General features: G+C 38.1%; 1 protein-coding gene across 1 annotated transcript; it reads left to right on the forward strand.

Annotated features, from left to right (window-relative positions):
* The first annotated feature begins 968 nt into the window (after positions 1-968).
* On the forward strand, positions 969-20,043 carry LOC129884110 (serine/threonine-protein kinase PBS1-like). Its single transcript, XM_055958480.1, has 5 exons — positions 969-1,477; positions 2,933-3,138; positions 9,011-9,200; positions 18,548-18,939; positions 19,061-20,043. Exons 1-5 carry the CDS (start codon positions 1,366-1,368, stop codon positions 19,541-19,543), a joined length of 1,383 nt encoding a protein of 460 aa, XP_055814455.1. The 5' UTR covers positions 969-1,365; the 3' UTR covers positions 19,544-20,043.
* Positions 20,044-20,356: the final 313 nt, after the last annotated feature.

A 20,356-nucleotide genomic window follows, 5' to 3' on the forward strand; every position in this document is an offset into this window, starting at 1 on the left:
CCTGTAGTAAACTCAAAGCCCTCTTAGGCAAAAGTAGAGCCCCGTAGGAAACACATAGCCTTTTAAGGCATCAATATAGCACTATATACAACTCTTAGTCATCCTAGACAACAACATATCCCCATAAGAAGCACATATACTTCTTAAAAACCAATATAACCCCGTAGGAAGCTCATAGCAAAGTTCTATTCTCACATGTTTTGATTCCAAAATTTGTAGTCCAACGACTTTATTGAAGGAGAATTATTTAATTATTCAGGAGTTGAAATTTATAAAATGATAGATTTGCAACTTTTATTAGTTTTTTTAATTTTGAAATAGATCGATTTTATTATTCTGTTCTTTTTATTTTACGTAGAGAAATTTGAGTGATAAGATAAAATCTCTTATTTTTCTTTTGTATGAAAATTAAAACTAAAAAATTCGTGATGATTATGTATCGTTAACTGCTAAAGAAGGAAACATAGCATATTCAAGTTATTAGCAAAAATAATATGCTTCATTTTATTCTTCATTGAATAAAATTAGGACTTATATCTTTTTTCATCGTTAATTTAATTTTGAATCGCTGATGTTATTATTCTTTTCATAAGAGTAATTTGACAAAAAAGGTAGCGGGAAGAGAGAAACAACTGAAAAAATAGATTAAAGATTTAATTTCACAAATGCATGGGTTTCGTTAATATAAATCTAAGTTATTTATATAAAAAATGGATAAGAGACCAAATCTGATAACTATTTAAATACTTGAAGGATTAAAGCATTAAGTGTATAGTTAAGAAACAAAAATCGATAAATATATAATTAAAAGACCAAACAAGTTTTTAAATAGTTCATGAACTAAATTCAATAAATATATAATTAAGGAATCATTTTAGATTTACTTGTATATTTAAAAGACTATTTATGACATTTTCTCGACTATTTAATATAGTTGACATCATATTATGGTGCAACTCATGTTCACAGAAATTAATATATGTATAGAAGTAAATCATCCCCTGTCTCGAGAGAGATTACGGTCTGGTCAAAGCCAAAAAAGGGTGTTTTGCGATAGAGATACAGAGAGACAGAGACAGAGAAGCAAAGCAAAACAGAGGCCGAAGACAAAGCCCCCTACAGCTCTGTAACAACTTACACTAGCTATTGGAGTTCCTGTTTGTCTATCTTTGTTGTCGTTCCAAACTTTCTTGGCTTTTTCGTCATCTAATTTATAACCCAATCTCTGCCTTTTCCTCCAGTTATACCTTATCTATCACATTCCTTGACCCCCTAGTTTTCTTCAGTTGTACGTGAGGACTTGATTGATATTTAGACCTAATTTGCTAAAACTCACGGAGGATTTGGAAAACCTTCTACTGGTAAATGGGCTGCTTCTGTTGTTTTGACTCAAGAAAAGAAGAAATCCTGAATACCCAAAAAGACAGAGATGATCTCAAGGAAGTCGCACCCACAAATATATCCAGGTTATCTTCAGGTTAGTGTCTTATATCTGTAATATATATCAGCTTATAGATTGACATTATAACTGCTGATTGATCTGATTTGTGTTCCGGTTAATTTAGTGTCTTCTATTTTAGTGGTTCATCCATAGTTGATTTTGTATATTTGTCTTTTCTCTTTAGGATTCAGTTTACAAGGTCTCAATTTATTATGATTTGGTAATAAAAAGGCTTGTATTTGTGTATTTGCCTTGTCTCCTTTAAACTGAATTGGTTGGTTTAAATATGGGTATAAGTCCATTTCTGTATGTGGAGTTAAGAGTAATATTTTGGTAATTGTATTGGGGTTACCTTACACGTGTGCCTACTTGCAAAGAGATAAAGCCAGAAGATGATTTGGCATAGAGGTTCCAGGAAAAACATCCATTAAGGGTTCATTATTCGAGTGTATGGGTCGTTGACTGTCCGGTTAGCCAATCTCATGAATGGGTCAATCAGATGGTCATTATTGGGAAATAAGGTGGAAACTCATGGCCCGAAGTCAGGAAAGGAGAATAAAAAGGACCCGTGTCATGAAGACATAATTAAAGAACAGATACAGTAGATATATTTGTATGAGATTCTGCAAATAAGAATATTAGCGGGCATGCGTAATGGTATTCCCAGGTGAAGCATTTACATTGGGTGTAATACTTTGAGGCTCGAGTGGAGCTTTCCTATTGGGTGATGTATTACCCTTGTTGCTTAGAGATATTATTTTTACTTACTTGTAAGCGAGTGGATTTTTGACAATACTAAAGCAATACACTAGTATTCTTGTGCTTCAAGCTTTCTATTATTTCTATATTCTTTATTAAGTCTTACTTCTAAAGAAAGTTAGGCTAAATCATCTCCATCCGAAACCGGTTACACTTAACTAGCTCCGGATCAAGGTAGAAAATCAAGCATCTTAGTTCTGTTTTTTCATTGACTTATTTTACTTCATTACTGTTCTTATAAGTTCATTTATTAACATATTTATCTGCTAAAGAACTACTCAACAAGTTAAATTGATCCGTGTGTCCTTGACCTCATAACAAATTCAAATGTACTGTTTTCCCGGTAAAAAATAATGTAAATGTTTGGATTATAAAGTTTGAACTGTTGGAGAGTGGATAGTACATATTTTTTTGGCTTGCCCAAGCTTAAGGAAGTATTTTTGTTTCTGGTGAAACTCGAACATGGGGATCAATAATTTGTTACAATGTTGAACTGTGTGACTCCTTTATCATTAAGTTTACTGTGTCTGAGAGAAAGCACCTTTATTTATTTGTTTGGGTATGTGACGGTTTCTGAGTTGATTGTTTGGGAGATATTGCAAAAAAGGTGTATCTGGGCCCCCTTAGCCAAATATTTTGTCGTAATATTTCTATTCATCTTTAAATACAATAACTTAGTTTTTGCTGGTGTTTATGGATCTCCATTGTTTTGTGATGATATATATCGAACAGGAGCAGACAGACTCAAAACAAGAAGTATCAGCGCTATTTCAAAGAGAGAGTCTTTGGGGCTAAAGGACGCACCGGCTGTTAAGATTGCCGCACAAACATTCACTTTTCGTGAGCTTGCAGCTGCTACAAATAACTTCAGGCCAGAATCTTTCATAGGTGAAGGAGGGTTTGGTTGTGTATATAAAGGGCGACTTCCTAGTAGTCAGGTAATTTCTGTTAATGTCTGCTTCCAAATGTATCTAGAAGATATGTTTGAACAGTTTTCTAGATTTTCCTAGTTCTTCGAGATGTTTATAAAACTATTCACTCCCCATTGTCTCATAGTTACCCCGGGTTCACTCCTTTTTTTTCCTTCTTCTGGTGCTTGTATCGGAGGGTGGAGAGTAGGGCAGGTGTACATGTGGGATATGCAAGTCTGTTAGAATCTCGTAGATATTCTAGGATCTTGTAAACATTATAAATTGTTTTATTCCTATAATTATGTATTTTAATTTCCTTTTTTAGAATATGTACTTAGCTGTTTAAACCCCAATGGCTCGAGGGAATAATAAAGCTGAGTTTTCTCTCAAATTCTCCTCTTTCTCACATGGTGTCAGAGCATTTAGTGTGAAAATAATTATCTAAAAGAGAAAACTAATTACAGAGCACTTTTCAGCAACTACCACCACTGTTCTGAGGTTTCCGCACTCCCCAGGGGTGTTGCACATATACTAGTACCACCAATAGGATCAGAACCCTCATGTGACCGAACCCAAGAAATTCCGCTGCAGTACAGTCCCTCGCGTGCCACTCAAATTCAGATTTTCAGTGTCACACACCCTACATACTGATGTGTGCGGTGTTCTCCTGCAGATTTCTTTCTTCAGTGGACTCGCCTCTTCATTCTGAGACTGCCCCCATCCAAGTTGCACTGAATTTTGACCACTTTTGACCGGGCAGTTAACTTTCCAGCAATGCTTTCTCTGGTTCCAGCAATCTCCTTCTATTTTAGACTAGTTTCAGTACTTGGGATTATTATTATTCCCTGTTTTTTGCTTTGACAGATCTGGTTTCGCCATTGCTCGAGGTTATTTGCTAATTTATTTGTTAGAAACTTGGTTGCAACAAAATGGGATCCAATAAGTTAAATAGTCAAATGGTTTCTCTATCGGATATATATATATATATATATATATATATTGTTATCAGCTCCGGTATTCTTCAAGTTCATCAATCTATGACAAAATACGATTGCTGGAATCTGTGTTCTTCTTCCTAAGCGTCTTCGAAGCCGCCGGCCATAGTCACCGGTTGCTTTGCTAAATTTCCGGCAACCACTTTTAGATCTCCTCTCACTTCCCGATCATACCGTGGCTAGTCAATCCAGCAAACCTCAATCTGTTTATGATTTCACTGTCAAGAAATTTTTCACCATCCGCTCGATTTGAGAAGGGAGATCTGCAATTTCAGATCTGAAATTTCAAAACTTGTAAGCAAATCTGCAATTTCAACACTACTGTGTGCAAGATTCTTCTTAGAAGGGAGAGACAAAAAAGTTTTTCCGGTGTGAATAGTGTTTTTCGGCGACAACCAGGTGAGTTGGTACCTCCGGTTTTCATATCTATTCTTTGTTCATACACTTGTAGTTACATTTTGCTGACTTTAGACTTTTGAATAATTTATTAGTTCATACGCGTTTTCGTGGCTTTGGGTAGTGATGGTAGACTAGGGTCATGTTCTCGTTCAGGGACGGGGACGGGAGCGAGGGTAAGGAGGGGTAAGTGGGTTAAAGGATCATCTAGACTGAGAGTAGGTACTTGGAACATTGAGACGTTAACGGGAAAGTCCATAGAGCTAGTTAAGATTCTAAAGAAGAGGAAGATTAATATAGCTTGTATCCAGGAGACCAAATGGGTAGGTCCTAAAGCTAAGGAGATAGACGGGTATAAGCTTTGGTTTTCTGGTAGATTGAAGTATAGGAATGGGGTAGCCATTTTAGTAGACAGTGATTTAAGGGATCAGGTGGTGGAGGTTAGGAGAGTCACTGATAGGATGATGTCGATTAAGGTGGTCGTTGAAAGGATTACGTTGAACATTATTAGTGCTTATGCGCCGATAGCGGGCTTACGTGAAGAGGATAAGAGGCGTTTTTGGGAGAATTTGAATGAGTTAGTGGGAGGCATACCGCTTACTGAGAAGCTTTTCGTGGGAGGGAATTTCAATGGGCACATCGGGTCTATTTCGGGTGGGTATGATGATGTGCATGGAGGCCTTGGCTTCGGGGATAGAAATGGAGGAGTTTCACTTTTGGATTTCGCAAGAGCTTTTGGGTTGGTGATAGCCAATTCAAGTTTCCCAAAAAAGGAGGACCACTTGGTAACCTTTCGTAGTTCGGTGGCTAAGACTTAGATAGATTTTTTACTCCTTATAAAAGATGATAAAGGTCTGTGCAAAGACTGTAAGGTCATGCTGAGAGAAAACCTTACAACACGACATAAGCTCTTGGTGATGGATTTAGGAATCAAGATGATGAGGAAGAAGAGGATTGGGGATGATCGACCTAGGATTAGATAGGGGAGTTTGACCACAGCTAGTGCCCTAGAGATGGGAGAGAAATTGAAGGATATGGGGGCCTGGGATAGTAGTGAGGATGCTACTAGTATGTGTGATAAGACGGCTAGTTGTATTACGATTGTAGCAAGGGAAGTGTTGGGAGTCTCGACAGGTAGTCGTCATCGACATGAGGGGACTGGTAGTGGAATGGAGAAGTGTAAGGGATGGTGGAACCAAAGAAAATGGCGTATGCGAAGTTGATAGAAAGCAAGGATGAGGTGGAGAAGTGGACGAACATGAAACTTTATAAGATAGCAAGGAAGGAGGCGAAGTCGGTGGTTTCGACGGCAAAAACGACAACCTTTGAATGCTTTTATGTTGAACTAGGAGAGAAAGGCGAGGGTAGGAAATTGTTCAGGCTAGCCAGGGCGCGGGAGAGAAGAGCATGTGATGTGGATCAAGTCAAGTGCATTAAGGACGAGCATGAAAAAGTATTGGTAGAGGAGACCCTCATTAAACAGAGATGACAGTCATACTTCCATAAACTCTTGAATGAAGAACAGAGACATTGTGTTGGGAGATTTGGAACATATAGGGAGGCGTCACGATTTTGGGTATTGCAGGAGTATTGAGGTCGAGGAGGTTAAGGGTCTGTTCGTAGGATGCGCTAGGGAAGAGCGATCGGACCTGACGAGATTCCTGGGGAATTTTGAAAGAGCACGAGCTCGATAGGTTTGGAGTGACTGACTAGGTTATTGAATGTCATCTTTAAGACGACAACGATGCCCGAAGAATGGAGGTCTAGCGTAATGATCCCCCTATACAAAAACAAGGGGATATCCAGAACTGCAACAACTATAGAGGTATCAAGCTTTTAAGCCATACTATGAAAGTGTGGAAAAGAGTGGTGGAGATGAGTGTGAGGAGAGACGTGTCTATTTTAGAGAACCAGTTCGAATTTATGTCGGGACGCTCAACTACAAAAGACATCTATCTTATGAGGAGATAGGTGGAGCAATATAGGGAGAGAAAGAGGGACTTGCATATGGTTTTCATTGACCTTGAAAAGGCTTACGATAAAGTTCCAAGAGAGATACTATGGAGATGTTTGGAGGCTAAAGGTATACCTGTGGTGTACATTAGGGTGATCAAGGACATGTATGAGGGTGCCAAAACCAGGGTACGGACTGTAAGAGAGGACTCAGAGCACTTCCTAGTTGTGATGGGGTTGCATCAAGGATTAGCTCTTAGTCAATTTTTATTTGCCTTGGTGATGGATGGATTGACGCGACAAATTCAAGTGAGGTGCCGTGGTGTATGCTTTTCGCGGACGACATAGTCCTGATCGATGAGACTCGTAGCGGAGTTAACGCTAAGCTGGAGGATTGGAGACATACCTTGGAGTCCAAAGGGTTTAAGTTGAGAGGAACAAGACAGAGTACTTAGAGTGCAAGTTCAGTGAGACACTTCAGGAGGTTGGCGCGAAAGTTAGGCTTGGTGCCCAAGTCATCCAAAAGAAAAGTAGTTTCAAGTACCTTGAGTCTATCATGCAAGGCAGCAGAAAGATTGACGATGATGTCACACATCGTATTGGGTCAGGGTAGATGAAAGAGAGGCTCGCTTCCGGAGTGCTATGTGACAAGAAGGTGCCACCACAACTTAAGGGCAAGTTCTACAAAGTGGTGGTTAGACCGGCTATGTTATATGGGGTGGAGTGTTGGCCAGTTAAGATCTCTCACATTCAAAAGATGAAAGTTGCCGAGATGAGAATATTGAGATGGATGTGTGGGTATACCAGGAGCGACAAGATTAGAAATGAGGCTATTCGGGACAAGGTAGGAGTGACCTCGGTGGAAGACAAGATGCGGAAAATGCGACTGAGATGCCCCAGTGCGGAGGTGTGAGGGGTTGGCTATAGATGGTTTCAGATGAGGTAGGGGTAGACCGAAGAAATATTGGGGAGAGGTGATTAGACAGGACATGGCACAGTTACAACTTATCGAGGACATGACCTTAGATAGAAAGATGTGGAGGACCCACATTAGGGTAGAAGGCTAGTACATAGTCTCGTTATTCTTCCTTATTAGTAGGCGCATTAGCGAACTATAATTTCTTGTGCGCTGATTTCTTCTATTATCTATTACTTTCTGTACTTTGATTACTCTATTTTATCTGTGTCGCTTATGTTATTTGCTTTCCCATATCGCTTTGAACTTCTTAGCCTTATCTGACATCTTTTTATGCTTTTATTCTTTTATTGAGCCGAGGGTCTTTCAGAAACAGCCGTCCTACCGTGGTAGGAGTAAGGCCTGCGTACACTTTACCCTCCCCAGACGCCACGTTGTGGGATTTCACTGGGTTGTTGTTGTTGTATATATATATGTATGTATGTATGTATACTAGTTTCTCAATATGTGTGTTGCACGTGTATATCAAATTATGTAAAAGGGCAGCCCGGTGCACTAAAGCTCCCGCTATGCGCAGGGTCCGGGGAAGGGCCCGACCACAAGGGTCTATTGTACGCAGCCTTACCTTGCATTTCTGCCAGAGGCTGTTTCCAAGGCTTGAACCCGTGTATATCAAATTATGTATATGTGATATATCTAAGACCAATCAATTGTCGCGTCAAAATATTTCTTCTCAATACAAATATAATTAAAAAATAATTTGTGAAAGTCCCTCTCAAAAAAATTAATTGGGCCTGTTTGACTTAGTGTATCTAAAGCAGCTTATAAGCTGCTTTAAATAAGTTAAGCCAAACATGCGCTAATGCTGGAGTATTTCTTTGTTTATAATACAAGTTACCTTCATAAAAAGAAAAACAATCTTTTTAAAGCTGGTACAGCAGGTGAATTTGTTTGCTTTCTTTTCTTGTCCAAACTTGTTCTTGTCCCTTGTTGGTTAATCTATGTCCAGTATATTCTCATGTTATGAGATTTTGACATATTACTTTGCAGTTTTGTAGTTAAACCGACAGGTAGAGAAGGTAGGAACCACTAAAAATGATCCCCCCCCCCCATCCCCCCCAGGAAGAAGGGTCCAATGAGTTTGAATTAAGAAAGTGAGTTATATTAAAGCTACGCCAGAAGTTTCCCTGTCTGATGTTGCACCCCTTTTCGGTAGGTAAGGGTTATGATAAACTTGCATATCCTTTCAAGTTTCATTAAATCAATTCTTTGCAGAAACTCGGCAAAGCAATTCCATTACAGAAATTATTGTAGCTTAAGTGTGAGATAAGCATAATATCTTGTATCTATGCCATGTTATTTCCGATGTTTGTCTATAGTTGTTTGGAATAGATCTAGGAGTGCATCGCAAGGTTAAAAGATGTATAATTTCAATTCAACTCTATGGAGCAAAAATGTGAGAACTGTCGTATCTGTGCCCAGAGGACCGAACTTAAATCTCACAGCCTCCTATCTTTTGCTAGATTGTGTTAAACAGAGAGTTTGGCTTCACATTATGTTCTGCTACCACTAAATGTATAAATTTGTGAACTTCTACATTCAGTTTACACGTTATGATGAATGCATACTTCATTGTCAGGTTGTTGCTGTTAAGCAATTGGATAGGAATGGGCTTCAGGGTAATAGAGAATTTTTAGTGGAGGTTCTTATGCTTAGCCTTCTTAATCATCCTAACTTGGTGAAATTAGTTGGTTACTGTGCTGATGGAGACCAGAGGCTTCTTGTCTACGAGTTCATGCCTTTGGGATCATTGGAGGATCACCTTCATGGTACTTTACATTGCTTTCCCCTCTATTTATCTGTGATATCTTGATCTCCTTTTATCCTGCAAGTGGCTTCTTTCCTTATGAACTGTGGAAAGATGTCATATATGTATTCAGATGGTTGTTACTTTGGTAATTTCCTATGTTAATCTCAACGCATCCGACTGTCAAGCATCCATCTAAGAATTTATTGTTCAAATCAAAGGGTCTTAGTGTTTGGGCAATGCATCAAACACAACGTGATTTTTGTCTTTCTTTTGGATTGATTATCTCTTCTTCTTCTTCTTCCTTTTTTTTTTGGTGAGAAATTGGTATTGTTGTATTCCCGTGCATTAAGGATATGCCGGAAACCTCCAAAAAGAAAGAAAGAGAGAGGGACAAAAGAAAGCTGGTTACAAAGCTCCTAGAAATTCTACAAGTTGATCTACTTCTTCTATACATTGTTCTTTACACCAAAAATAAAAAGATACAATTCAATTTCATTTCACTTTCTGAAGAGAATTGGACCTATCTTCAAAACATCTTTCGTTTCTTTCCTTTCATACAGACCACCAAATACAGGAAGTAATAATCCTCCACCACTTCTTCTGGCTTCTACTTCTCCCTCCTCACCCAACAACTCAGTAAATCTGAGATGTGTTCTAGCATGGTCCAATTACCCTTTGTTAAGCTAAAAAAGATCGCCCAAACCTGAGTTGTGAATCTACAGTGGAGGAACAAATGACTATTTGTTTCCCCTGTTTCACTGCACATGCAGGATGTAGAAACTATAGGTAGTCCCCTTTTCTGGAGCACTTCATGTGTTTTGTTAGGCAAGATCTCCTAGCCACCAGCCAACTGAAACATTTTACTTTTGGATGGTGCTATGCTTTTCCAGATTTCCTCCATATGTTTGGATTACCCCTTGCCAGTCCCATAATATTCCTTCTATATACTCTATTAGTTGAACATACCTGTTATGTTTCCATCCCGGCTTGTCTGACACAGTAGAGGTACCTATGAAACCGTCAATATCCTTCAAAAGGTTTGCCCCTCTTTCTACCTCCCAGTCTTTCAAATATCTTCCGAGGTTTAATTCCATCCTTGAGGGCTCCAGCATTCAAAAACAGTGGTATCAGGATTGTTGCATTTTTGTAAGAATAAATCAGAATATGAATCCTTTAAAGCAATCTGACCATTCCATATCTCCTTCCAAAACCAAGTTCTTCTGCCATTGCATACTATAACGCAAGAGTTCACTTCCAGTTTCCTTCCATCAGGCTTATTCTTCAACATTGTACCTCCACCACCACTTCATCAAAAGGCTACAGTTTTGCAACCTCAAATTTCTAATTCTCAGACCTCCCTGTTCTCTGCTCAATTGAGTGATTTGCTATTTGACTAGATTATATCCCCTGCCTACTTTTATGCCATACCATAAGAAATCCCTTCTCAATTTGTCATTTTTCTTCACCAGCTTTGTTGGTGTTAGAATAGGAATAGGAATAGGAACAAGAATAGTATATGCAACCCTTCTTAGAATAGGAATTGGAGTAGCATATAGAATCCTTCTTTGTAAGGATTGTGTTAAACTGTCTATAAATAGGGTTTCTGTATAATAATGTAGAGACACAATTTAATAATATTCTTCTCCAATATTTCTCACATGGTATCAAAGCATTAGTGAGAAATTTCCGGGGAAAAAAACAAAGTCACAGTCACTGTGCCTCAATTTTCTGGCGACTGTTTCCGTGATCTTTTTCTTCTGTCGGTGTTGTGCGAAAACCAACACCACCACAGGATCCCCAACCCTCCGCCGATCAAACCCCAGTCAATCATTCCGGCAGTGCACGTCCCACGCAACACCTGAAGCAGTGACACCAGTGACGTGTGAGATCCACACGTCGGTGCGTGAGGGCTTTTTCATGAACTTTTTTTGTGTATCTTGTTATACGGAGGTTGTGTGGCTGTTTTGAGCCATAATATCAAGTTATTGCTAATTTTCGATCGCCAGAACTCTAATCCGACGACTCCAGCCCCTGTTTCTGGCGATTCCAGGCTATCTACAGTCATTTTTTCTGCATATTTTTTCCCTGTAGGGTCGCCTCATCATTCTGACCCTGCGCACATATTTTTTTTTTCTGATTTTGACCACTTTCCGGTGGTCAGATCTGATTTTCCTGCGATAGAAACAAATTTTTTGGGATTCCGACAAGTTTTTCCCAGATTTTAGGCTACAAAAGTCCGATTTCACAAGATGTCTGTCGGGATTAATATTTTTTGCTCTAAAAATACATGAATGAGAAGTTCAAACTATTTAGCCTGGGCTTTCTTGGTTGAGTTGTGGTGCAAGGGTCAAGGAGTCCAAGACCACTTACACTCTATTTGGATGGTGGTTTCCCATGGTTTCATAATGTACGGTAATGTATGGTATGGTATGGTACTGTATTGTACATTACAATACTATGTTTGGATAGACTGTAATGTTTGCTATTGTTTAATGATAATTTTGTCGTTTGGTTTGACTGTATGGTACTATATCGTAACTGATAAATTTACGAAAATGCCCTTCGCATATATAGCCAAGGTTCTAATTTTTTTCTCTCACAGATGTGTGATTATGCACCTAAACTTGCAGAAAGGCTTTCTCGCCTGATCATTTCCTCCAATGACTTGAACTTCCAAGAAGAATGTTGTTCTCTTCTCGGGATACAATCTCAAGAGGTTAACACGGATAATGTTGGAAATTGCATCAGGGAGAAGATAATTTCGGTCATCAAATTAAATGATCATAACTCCCAGAAGCATAAATCTCTTTTGAAGATGATTGTTTCCAGAAAGAGGATTTCATGGACGAGGAATATCAAGAATGTGTAGAAGGTTCAAAAATTGTTGCGGAGGAGAATGAGTAATACGATAGTGAAAGCAGTAGATATATTAGGGTAACGTTTAATAAATAATAAAAGATAAATTAGAATCATTTAAAATTAAGTAACAATGGGATACCGCCAAATTGATGGTTTCAAAAAGTGAGGGTTTTCATGGTTACAAAACCATGAAACCAAACCATACCATACCATACCATGTAATTAAAGAAACAATCAAAACAAACGTGGTTCTCTTACTAACCACACCATACTATACCACGAAAACTCACCAAGCTGTTAACGAACAATCTTGTATGGTAGATGAAAAGGCAAAGGCTAGTGAGGAAGATGCAAAAGCCAAAGCGCAATGAGAGAAGGTTGATGCTCAATTATGTAGTCTCCTATGGCGATCTATTGATTCCAAGTTGATGCCCTTGTTTCGCCCATTCCTGATATGTTATTAAGTTTGGGAAAAGGCTCGTGCTTTATACACTAATGACATATCTCAGTTTTATGATGTGATGTCCCGGATGACCAACTTAGAGAAACAAGAATCCGATATATCTACATAATTGAGACAGGTACAAGCAGTAATGGAGGAATTTGAAACATTGATGCCAGTCACTACGAACGTGGAAAAACAACAAGAGCGCTGACAAACGTTGTCTCTAGTACTTACCCTTGCTGAACATCCTACTGACCATGATTTCGTACGTGATCAGATTTTAGCTAGTCCTACAATTCCTACAATCGATGAATTATTCTCGTCTACTTTGTCTTGCCGCGCCTCCTAGTCGCAAAGTAGTTTCATCACCCCTCATTGACTACACCATTCTCGCATCTCAAACCATAGACAAACGAACATATTAGTCTATGAAGAATCGGCAAGGAGTAGGTCTTTTTGGGAACCTTGACCCAAGTGTAGTTAATGTCATAAGCTTGGGCAAACTAGGGTTTGGATTATCTAAACCCTTACTCAACTCGGTGCTCAATACTACTCTCAAAATATTGCAATAATGCTCAATAACTTTATGATGTCCCATTTTAGGGGAAAACTTATAATCTCTTACTTAGAGTCTATGCTCAATAATACTTCTTTAGAACTAATCTTTACTTTCTTTAAAACTAGCTTTGCTTTCTAAAAATTGACTATGCTTTTCTGAAAATTTGACTTTTCTGAAATAATGAACTTGAAGCTAATAAATATACTTTCTTGAAACACTTGCTTGAAATAATGCTCTTGAAGCTAAATATACTTTTTTGAAGCGTTTTCTTGAAATAATGCAGTTGAAACTAAATATACTTTATTGAACTCTTTCTTGAAATAATTCTTTATAATCTTGAAACTTACTTTATTCGTGAAAGCATGTAAATACTATAACAAGGTTTTCAGTTAACTTTAGCAAAAAGGGTCCATGTGGTAGAATAAGCATGAATAATTAATCAAGGATCATCAATGAATATGAAATACAATAGTTTCGATAACAAATTCAACAATAAGAAGTTCGAATTAGAGGAAATTTGAATTCATGAACTTTGGGGTAAAAAATTCTAGCTTTGATCTTACTAACTGAAATGGTAGATGTAGGGCGTAAGGTAGCCTTAAATACCTTCAATCGCTCCAATTGAAACCCTAACGTTCAAGAAGAATCACAAAAGTCCATTCTTGAACCTTGAGATGAGTTATCTTGAAAACCCTAGGTTTTGAGCATAGATTCTTGCTTAGGATACATAATCATATGTTAGAATCACTAGGAAATCGTGAGAGTATACTTACCTTGATTCGGAAGGATGTATAATTTGTTTGATAGTTGTGGGTCTTGCTCAAAAATCAAGTCTTGAACCCTAGAATTGAATTCTCGATATCACTAGAGATAACAGGATGATTTGATGTTAGAATCTTGTAAAAATTCTAGAATTTATGTTATAAGATCATGAAAAATACTTAGCTAGAGTTAGTAGGGTTGAAGAAAGCTCTTGGGGTCAATTAAATAGTGAACAGTGAGAAAAGAAACTCAAAATAGCGTTTTTTATACAATTTGGAAAAACTGATATACGGATGGTATATAGTGATATATGGGTCATAGACATGGTCTATGGTTGAAGGACAGCCCGTCATTTGACCCATTCTACCCCAGGCAACTTTTCCACTTACTGCCAAGAACCACGGTCTATCATTTTGACCAGTGCAACCAACTACGGTTCGTCCTTTTGGGACGTCGATTGCCATTGTTTGACAGTGCTGCGTATAACTTTTTTACTTCGGACTCGGATTTACGAACGACTAGTGGCATTGGAAAGAAGACTCAAAGACCTATAATTTTGTGGGTAATGGGGCACATAACTTTTCATATTCTAAGAGATATGCTCATTTGAAGTTGACCCTTGCATGATCTAATTCCAAAAACTTAATGAGTAGGGAAGCTTTGAACTTGACTTAGTGCTAGAGGTTCTTTATGACCTTAATTCACACCCAATGCACTTCCGGAACTTAGGAATTTATATTAACACCCATGTACAATTACAAATTGTCGGGTTTAGGCTTAGGAAAATAAGGAAAAGACGAAAACAACCTTGGAAACACGTTATGAAGTTTCTAGAAATGGTGAACCACGAGTCACTGTGCGATTCGTACTGTCAACCACGACCCATGGAAGTGGCTCGTGGATCTCAGGCTTTTTGTCTTCTTTCAGGTTCAAATCCACGTGGCAATTCCACGGCTCGTGGAATGCCTCTGTAGAACTCAGGCGTTTTGCATCTCCTCTGATCCAGTTCCATGGAAAGGATCCGCAGCTCATACTGTCAACCCGTGGTAACCCGCTATTGAAAATTTCAGGCTTGTTTTTCTATGCTAAGTGTTGAGTATTCGCTTGTTTGAAATCTGAGGTGTTACAAGGTCGTCCGTTGAGTAGAGTGTGTAACTGTCTTTTTAAGACAAGTTTAAGGGTAACTTATGTATTTTCTCAAAAAAAAAGGGTTAAAAATCTTTGTTAAAAGTATTAATTTGAGAACTTGCTTACACTACTTTTGAACTAAGAGTTGAAAGAAGGTAATATCTAAAATACAATGACATTAAAGAATTTTCCAAAATGCACAGGAGCATCAAAAATTAAAATGGTTGCATTCCATCAAAAGAGTTGTCAATTTTAATAATCTATGTGATTCTAATGTCATAAGCCGTATCAATAATTCTATAATACAAATCCCATGGATCATCAAAGGATTATTTGGGATGGTTACTATATTGAGAATTGACTGCGAACTTCCTATTTGGGTAAGAAACTAATGTTAGATCCTACAATTCAACCAATGATTGGGTCAGCTAGTGGTGCTTGCAGTTGGTCCTATTTCATCGTGTATGGGAAATACTGGATTGGAAGCACAAAGAAACTAGCAACCTTTCAAGCTAACTAGAACTTTCAGCTACCTTTTGATTAGTTCTCTTAAGAGAAATATTACAAAAAGCCAAAAAAACAAAGAAGTTGCTGTTGGAAGGATTTAAAGTAACACTTTTTGTTTGTGAATAGACCCTACTACTTATTTCTATGTATTGACGCACCCATTAATAATTTGTATCAATGCATCCATAGTGTAGATCTATATTTTAAAAAATTATACACGCACACACACAATACTACAGCTTCATCTCAATCCAAAACTAGTCAGTTCAGCTATATGAATCATATCCTTCCCACTCCATCTGGACCCGTTTTAATCTCGTACTCAATATAAAGGTGTTCTATGTTTTGTACCAATATAAATTTTAAACAAACTAAAATGCTCCTTGCAAATATCAGGTCGAATGTAAGTATACCATATATGTGTCCTAACCAACCACATGAAGGTAGTAGGTTAACAGTGTCCCCATTTTTGTTTTCCGTTATATGCCTTTACTAATACACGAATAATATTTCAATGAGAGGGCCATTCTTTTCTATCCACGAAAATCTTAACACGATCCCCCTCCCCCCTTCACCATCAGGTCCATCTCTTCCTTCTCTCTTTTGTTATTTCCGTTCTCTCCATAAATTCCAAAGCTTTATTGTTTCCAGAAATCAGCTTCTGGGTGACCCTCATTTTTCCATTATTGGCAACAAATAAATCACAAAGTGGGTTGTAGAGGTTTTGATATCTGTCTTCTCAAGCCCTGAGGGCTGTAATATGTAATTTGGTCTTAGTAATTGAGCAAATTGTACGAGAAAGACGAAGGCTGTGATTATGGTGGAAACCATATTTTTGGATAAGAAGAAATTTGAAGAATTTGGGCGAAATGCTTCATATGAAGGTCCTCTTTTTTTTTTTTGGTTGAAAATATCCCTCTTAGATCTAAAGAAAAAATAAACCCCAAAACTTCAAACTCTAACCCTGCATCTGAAATTTAAAGAGAACCCACTAATTAGTGCAGCTAATTGAATAGATGGTGGAAGAAGATGCATGTTGTGGAAGGTGACTGGAAATTGCAGAGACTTGGACGAAAGGGACGAGGAGCGAAAGATGAGTTGAGTTGAGTTCTTAAGAGGAAAAGATTGAAATACTTATTTTCACTAATATGTTGGTATGTCTCATTAGGGGTATTTAAGGGAAAGAAACAATGGGGCCAATGCTACCTACTACCTTCATGTTGTAGGTTAGCAAGACCCTACATATGTGTGTATATATATAATTCCCGCAAAGCACTCAGTTACTTTTACAGAGATGGGTTAGCCTTGTCGCACACAATCTTTTTTTGTTTTCTGATTCAACCAAGGATAAAACATCATATCACAGGCTCCACTAGTGTTTTGGAGAGCGATAATTCGAAAAAAGCGCCGAGGGTTTGCTTGACCGAAGCAAGAAGCGAGACGTGCACTTTTTTCCAACTGAAACGCAATTTAATATAAAAATAAAAAATATTAATATGCATACAAAAAAAGCTGCATCTCTTTTTTTGGCTTGATGCCATTGAATAAAAAGACAGATTTTACTACAATCACACCAAACAAAAAGGCAGAACAGAGAAAACAATTACAAAGCAGAGAAAAATTGTAGAACAGAGACAAAAAACAGAGCAAACAAAATTGCATAACGGAGACAAAAACAGAGCAGAACATAGAAACTAATTGCAGCAAGTCGAAGAACTGAAAAAATAGAAAAGAAGAAGAGAAAAGAGTAATCCAACCCCGATAGTGCAGTCGAATAGCCATAGCGAAAATGGAGAAAAGAAGAAGAGAAGAAGAGGAGAAAAAATAGATAACACAGGAGAAGATAAGAAGAGGAAGAGACGAGAAGAAGAAGAGAAGAACTTACCTTCAAGAAGTTGCATCAGTCGAAGAGCAGAGGAAAATAAGTCACAACAGTCGAACTCGATTAGTCGTAGCAAGTCTCAGCTCGGGTAAGTATATCATTAAATTTTTTAAAGAAAAACCCTAGATCTCTCTAAAGCATACACTTCTCACTTTTCTCGCCTGTGTTGCTTCTCACCCAGAAGCGTACACTTTTTCACCATGGCTGCGCTTCATGGTAGAAAAACGCTATGCCTGTTCTGCGCCTTGCTTCTCGCTTAAAGTACTGAAGCAAGCGCTCTTAATAACTCTGAGCTCGGCCAGACCGAGCCTCCCATGATGCAAGCGACAAACATGCAGATTCTTAGACTTCATATCTCTCTGCTTGTTCATGTAAGCTACAATGCAATTACAGAGAAACCAGTATATGAACGAACTATCTTGTGGATGGATGTTTTGTAATATGAATTTAACAACTAATTCCTTCGCCAATGGAATTCGGTTGAAAATAACATGGATGCCATTGATGTTACATTATGACATGTCTACATAATTTGTTGGTGGAAGTATCTGATTATCTGAACATTTTTTGTGGGGGTCTTCTTGGTGAATAGACTCCATCAGACTAGGGTGTTTCATGTTTCTAATAAGTTTTATTGAGTGTTCAATTATGATTTTGATTTTGTTTGTACTCTTAAACTTTCCAAAGCTGTACAGCTCTAGGATTCCGGAGTCCTCCTATGGGTGCACATGCACTTGTTCAATTTAATAGTAACTTTTAGATAGAGTGATATAAATAACATTTTCATTTATTATTTAAAATATATGGACAGTTTCTGTTGGTTTTGTCAAAATATGTTTGGCGCCTTTTTATGTAGGTTTTTGGAAATCTATTTGCATGGAATTTGCCACGTATATAACTTACGGACTATAGACAAATTAAATTTAAAAAATAACATATTTTGCAATTTTTGATAGACGCTGCCCCAAAGTCTATCAGAAATATTTCACCATTGAAATTCCATTGGAACACACATTTTTAAAAATGTCTATTTCAATTGCAAGTGGCTGACTTCACTCTTATGAGTTTGCTACCTCTGTCATTAAGAGTGCTCTGATCTAGAACTCTACTTTTCTTATGTTAATATGTCATGTCTATCTCACAAGATTGATGTACTCTAGGAATTTATGTGGCTTACGGCATACTTAATTTTCGCCCATGGATATGTGAATAATTATTGTGCAGATCTCCCTCCTGATAAGGAATCATTAGATTGGAACACAAGAATGAAGATAGCAGCTGGTGCAGCTAAAGGTTTGGAGTACCTTCATGATAAGACAAATCCTCCTGTTATTTATAGGGACTTCAAGTCATCCAACATTTTGTTAGACGAGAGTTATTTCCCAAAGCTTTCTGATTTTGGGCTAGCAAAGCTCGGTCCTACTGGAGACAAGTCACATGTTTCCACAAGGGTCATGGGAACTTACGGTTATTGTGCTCCTGAGTATGCCATGACCGGTCAATTAACGGTCAAATCTGATGTTTATAGTTTTGGTGTTGTGTTCTTGGAACTCATCACTGGACGCAAGGCTATTGACAGCAGCCAACCTCAGGGACAGCAAAATCTTGTTGCTTGGGTAATTTTATTAATGCGTTTTAGTTTAGTTATGCTTTGAATTTGTTATCCTGATCATGACCGTGAATAAAGCATGGTTAGTTGAGAACTTGCACAACTGATGTGTTCTTTGCATTGTGCAGGCTAGACCACTATTTAATGACCGTCGCAAGTTTGCGAAGTTGGCAGATCCACGGCTGCAAGGACAATTCCCAATGAGAGGTCTCTACCAGGCACTAGCTGTGGCATCTATGTGTATCCAAGACCAGGCAGCTGCTCGTCCTCCTATAGGAGATGTGGTAAACGCCATTTCGTATCTAGTAAACCAGGTATATGATCCTAGTACAGTTCCTGGACAAAGGGCAGATAATGATGATACGAAAAATAAAGATGAGAGAGATGGAAGGATATCTAGGAATGATGATGGGGCAGGGGGAAGTTGTAGATGGAAATGGGACTCGGAAGGAGGTTCTGAGAGGGACGACTCACCGAAGGAAACAACAAGGATGTTGAACAGGGATTTGGACAGAGAGAGAGCAGTTGCTGAGGCTAAAATCTGGGGTGAAAATTGGAGAGAAAAGAGAAGACAAAATGATCAAAGCAGTTTCGACGGCACTAGTGGATAGTTGCCATTGTAGAACTCCAGGCTCCATTTCCTTTCTGAATCCCTGCAGGGATTGTTTGGTTACTTATAGAAGCCTTGATCGGAGCTTCTAATTGGTTCCTACTCAAATTGGAAGTCTCAAATTTTCAACCATCTTACTGAGAGGATGACAGAGCTAACTTTTTCCTTTCTCTGTAGATGATGTGTGTTTTTCTTTCGGAAACAACCTCTCTATCTCCGTGAGGTAGTGGCAAGGTCTGCATACATTCTACCTTTCTTTGACCTCACTTGTGGGATTTCATAGGGTATGTTGTTCCAGCCTTCTTTCTGAGACATGTAGATGGCATATAGGAGAGTAGCTCAGGGAGACGGCATATCCCAAAACTTGAGTAAAGATATCTTAATTAAAACGTGTGTTCTGTTGGCTCCATATTTTTTTTGATATACCAAAAGCATAGTCTGCTGACTGTATCTTTGTATCCAAGTTTAAGACACGATAATATTATTTATGTTTTAAGGTAATAGGAAAACTCCTGTACGCAGTGAACTCTGAATAAAAGGGCAGCTTCCAGTGATTGCTGGATTGGATCTTTTTGGACTTCTCAGTGCGTCCATTTAGGTTGCTAAACTTAGCAAATCTCCTTTGTCTTTTTCTTTTTCCTTAAACTTAGCAAATCTCCGTTGTCTTTTTCTTTTTCTTTACGAGCATGAACTCCCTACTTTAAAGTTAAATTACAATAACAACCTTCTTATTAATGTAAAAATATCCTATTAATAAAAAAAACAAATAACTACGGCATGTATATCTACTGTTCTTAACAATCACAACCTTTCG

Source organism: Solanum dulcamara, chromosome 1 (assembly GCF_947179165.1).
Source record: "Solanum dulcamara chromosome 1, daSolDulc1.2, whole genome shotgun sequence".
Classification (NCBI taxonomy): domain Eukaryota; kingdom Viridiplantae; phylum Streptophyta; class Magnoliopsida; order Solanales; family Solanaceae; genus Solanum; species Solanum dulcamara.

What these genes read in the sequence shown, in the direction of transcription:
- LOC129884110 (XM_055958480.1), top strand. Translation starts at nt 1,366, where the DNA reads ATGGGCTGCTTCTGTTGTTTTGACTCAAGAAAAGAAGAAATCCTGAAT. An exon ending in ATTGGAGGATCACCTTCATG is followed by an intron (nt 9,201 to 18,547) that starts GTACTTTACATT and finishes ATTATTGTGCAG; the next exon opens with ATCTCCCTCCTGATAAGGAA. An exon ending in AGCAAAATCTTGTTGCTTGG is followed by an intron (nt 18,940 to 19,060) that starts GTAATTTTATTA and finishes TGCATTGTGCAG; the next exon opens with GCTAGACCACTATTTAATGA.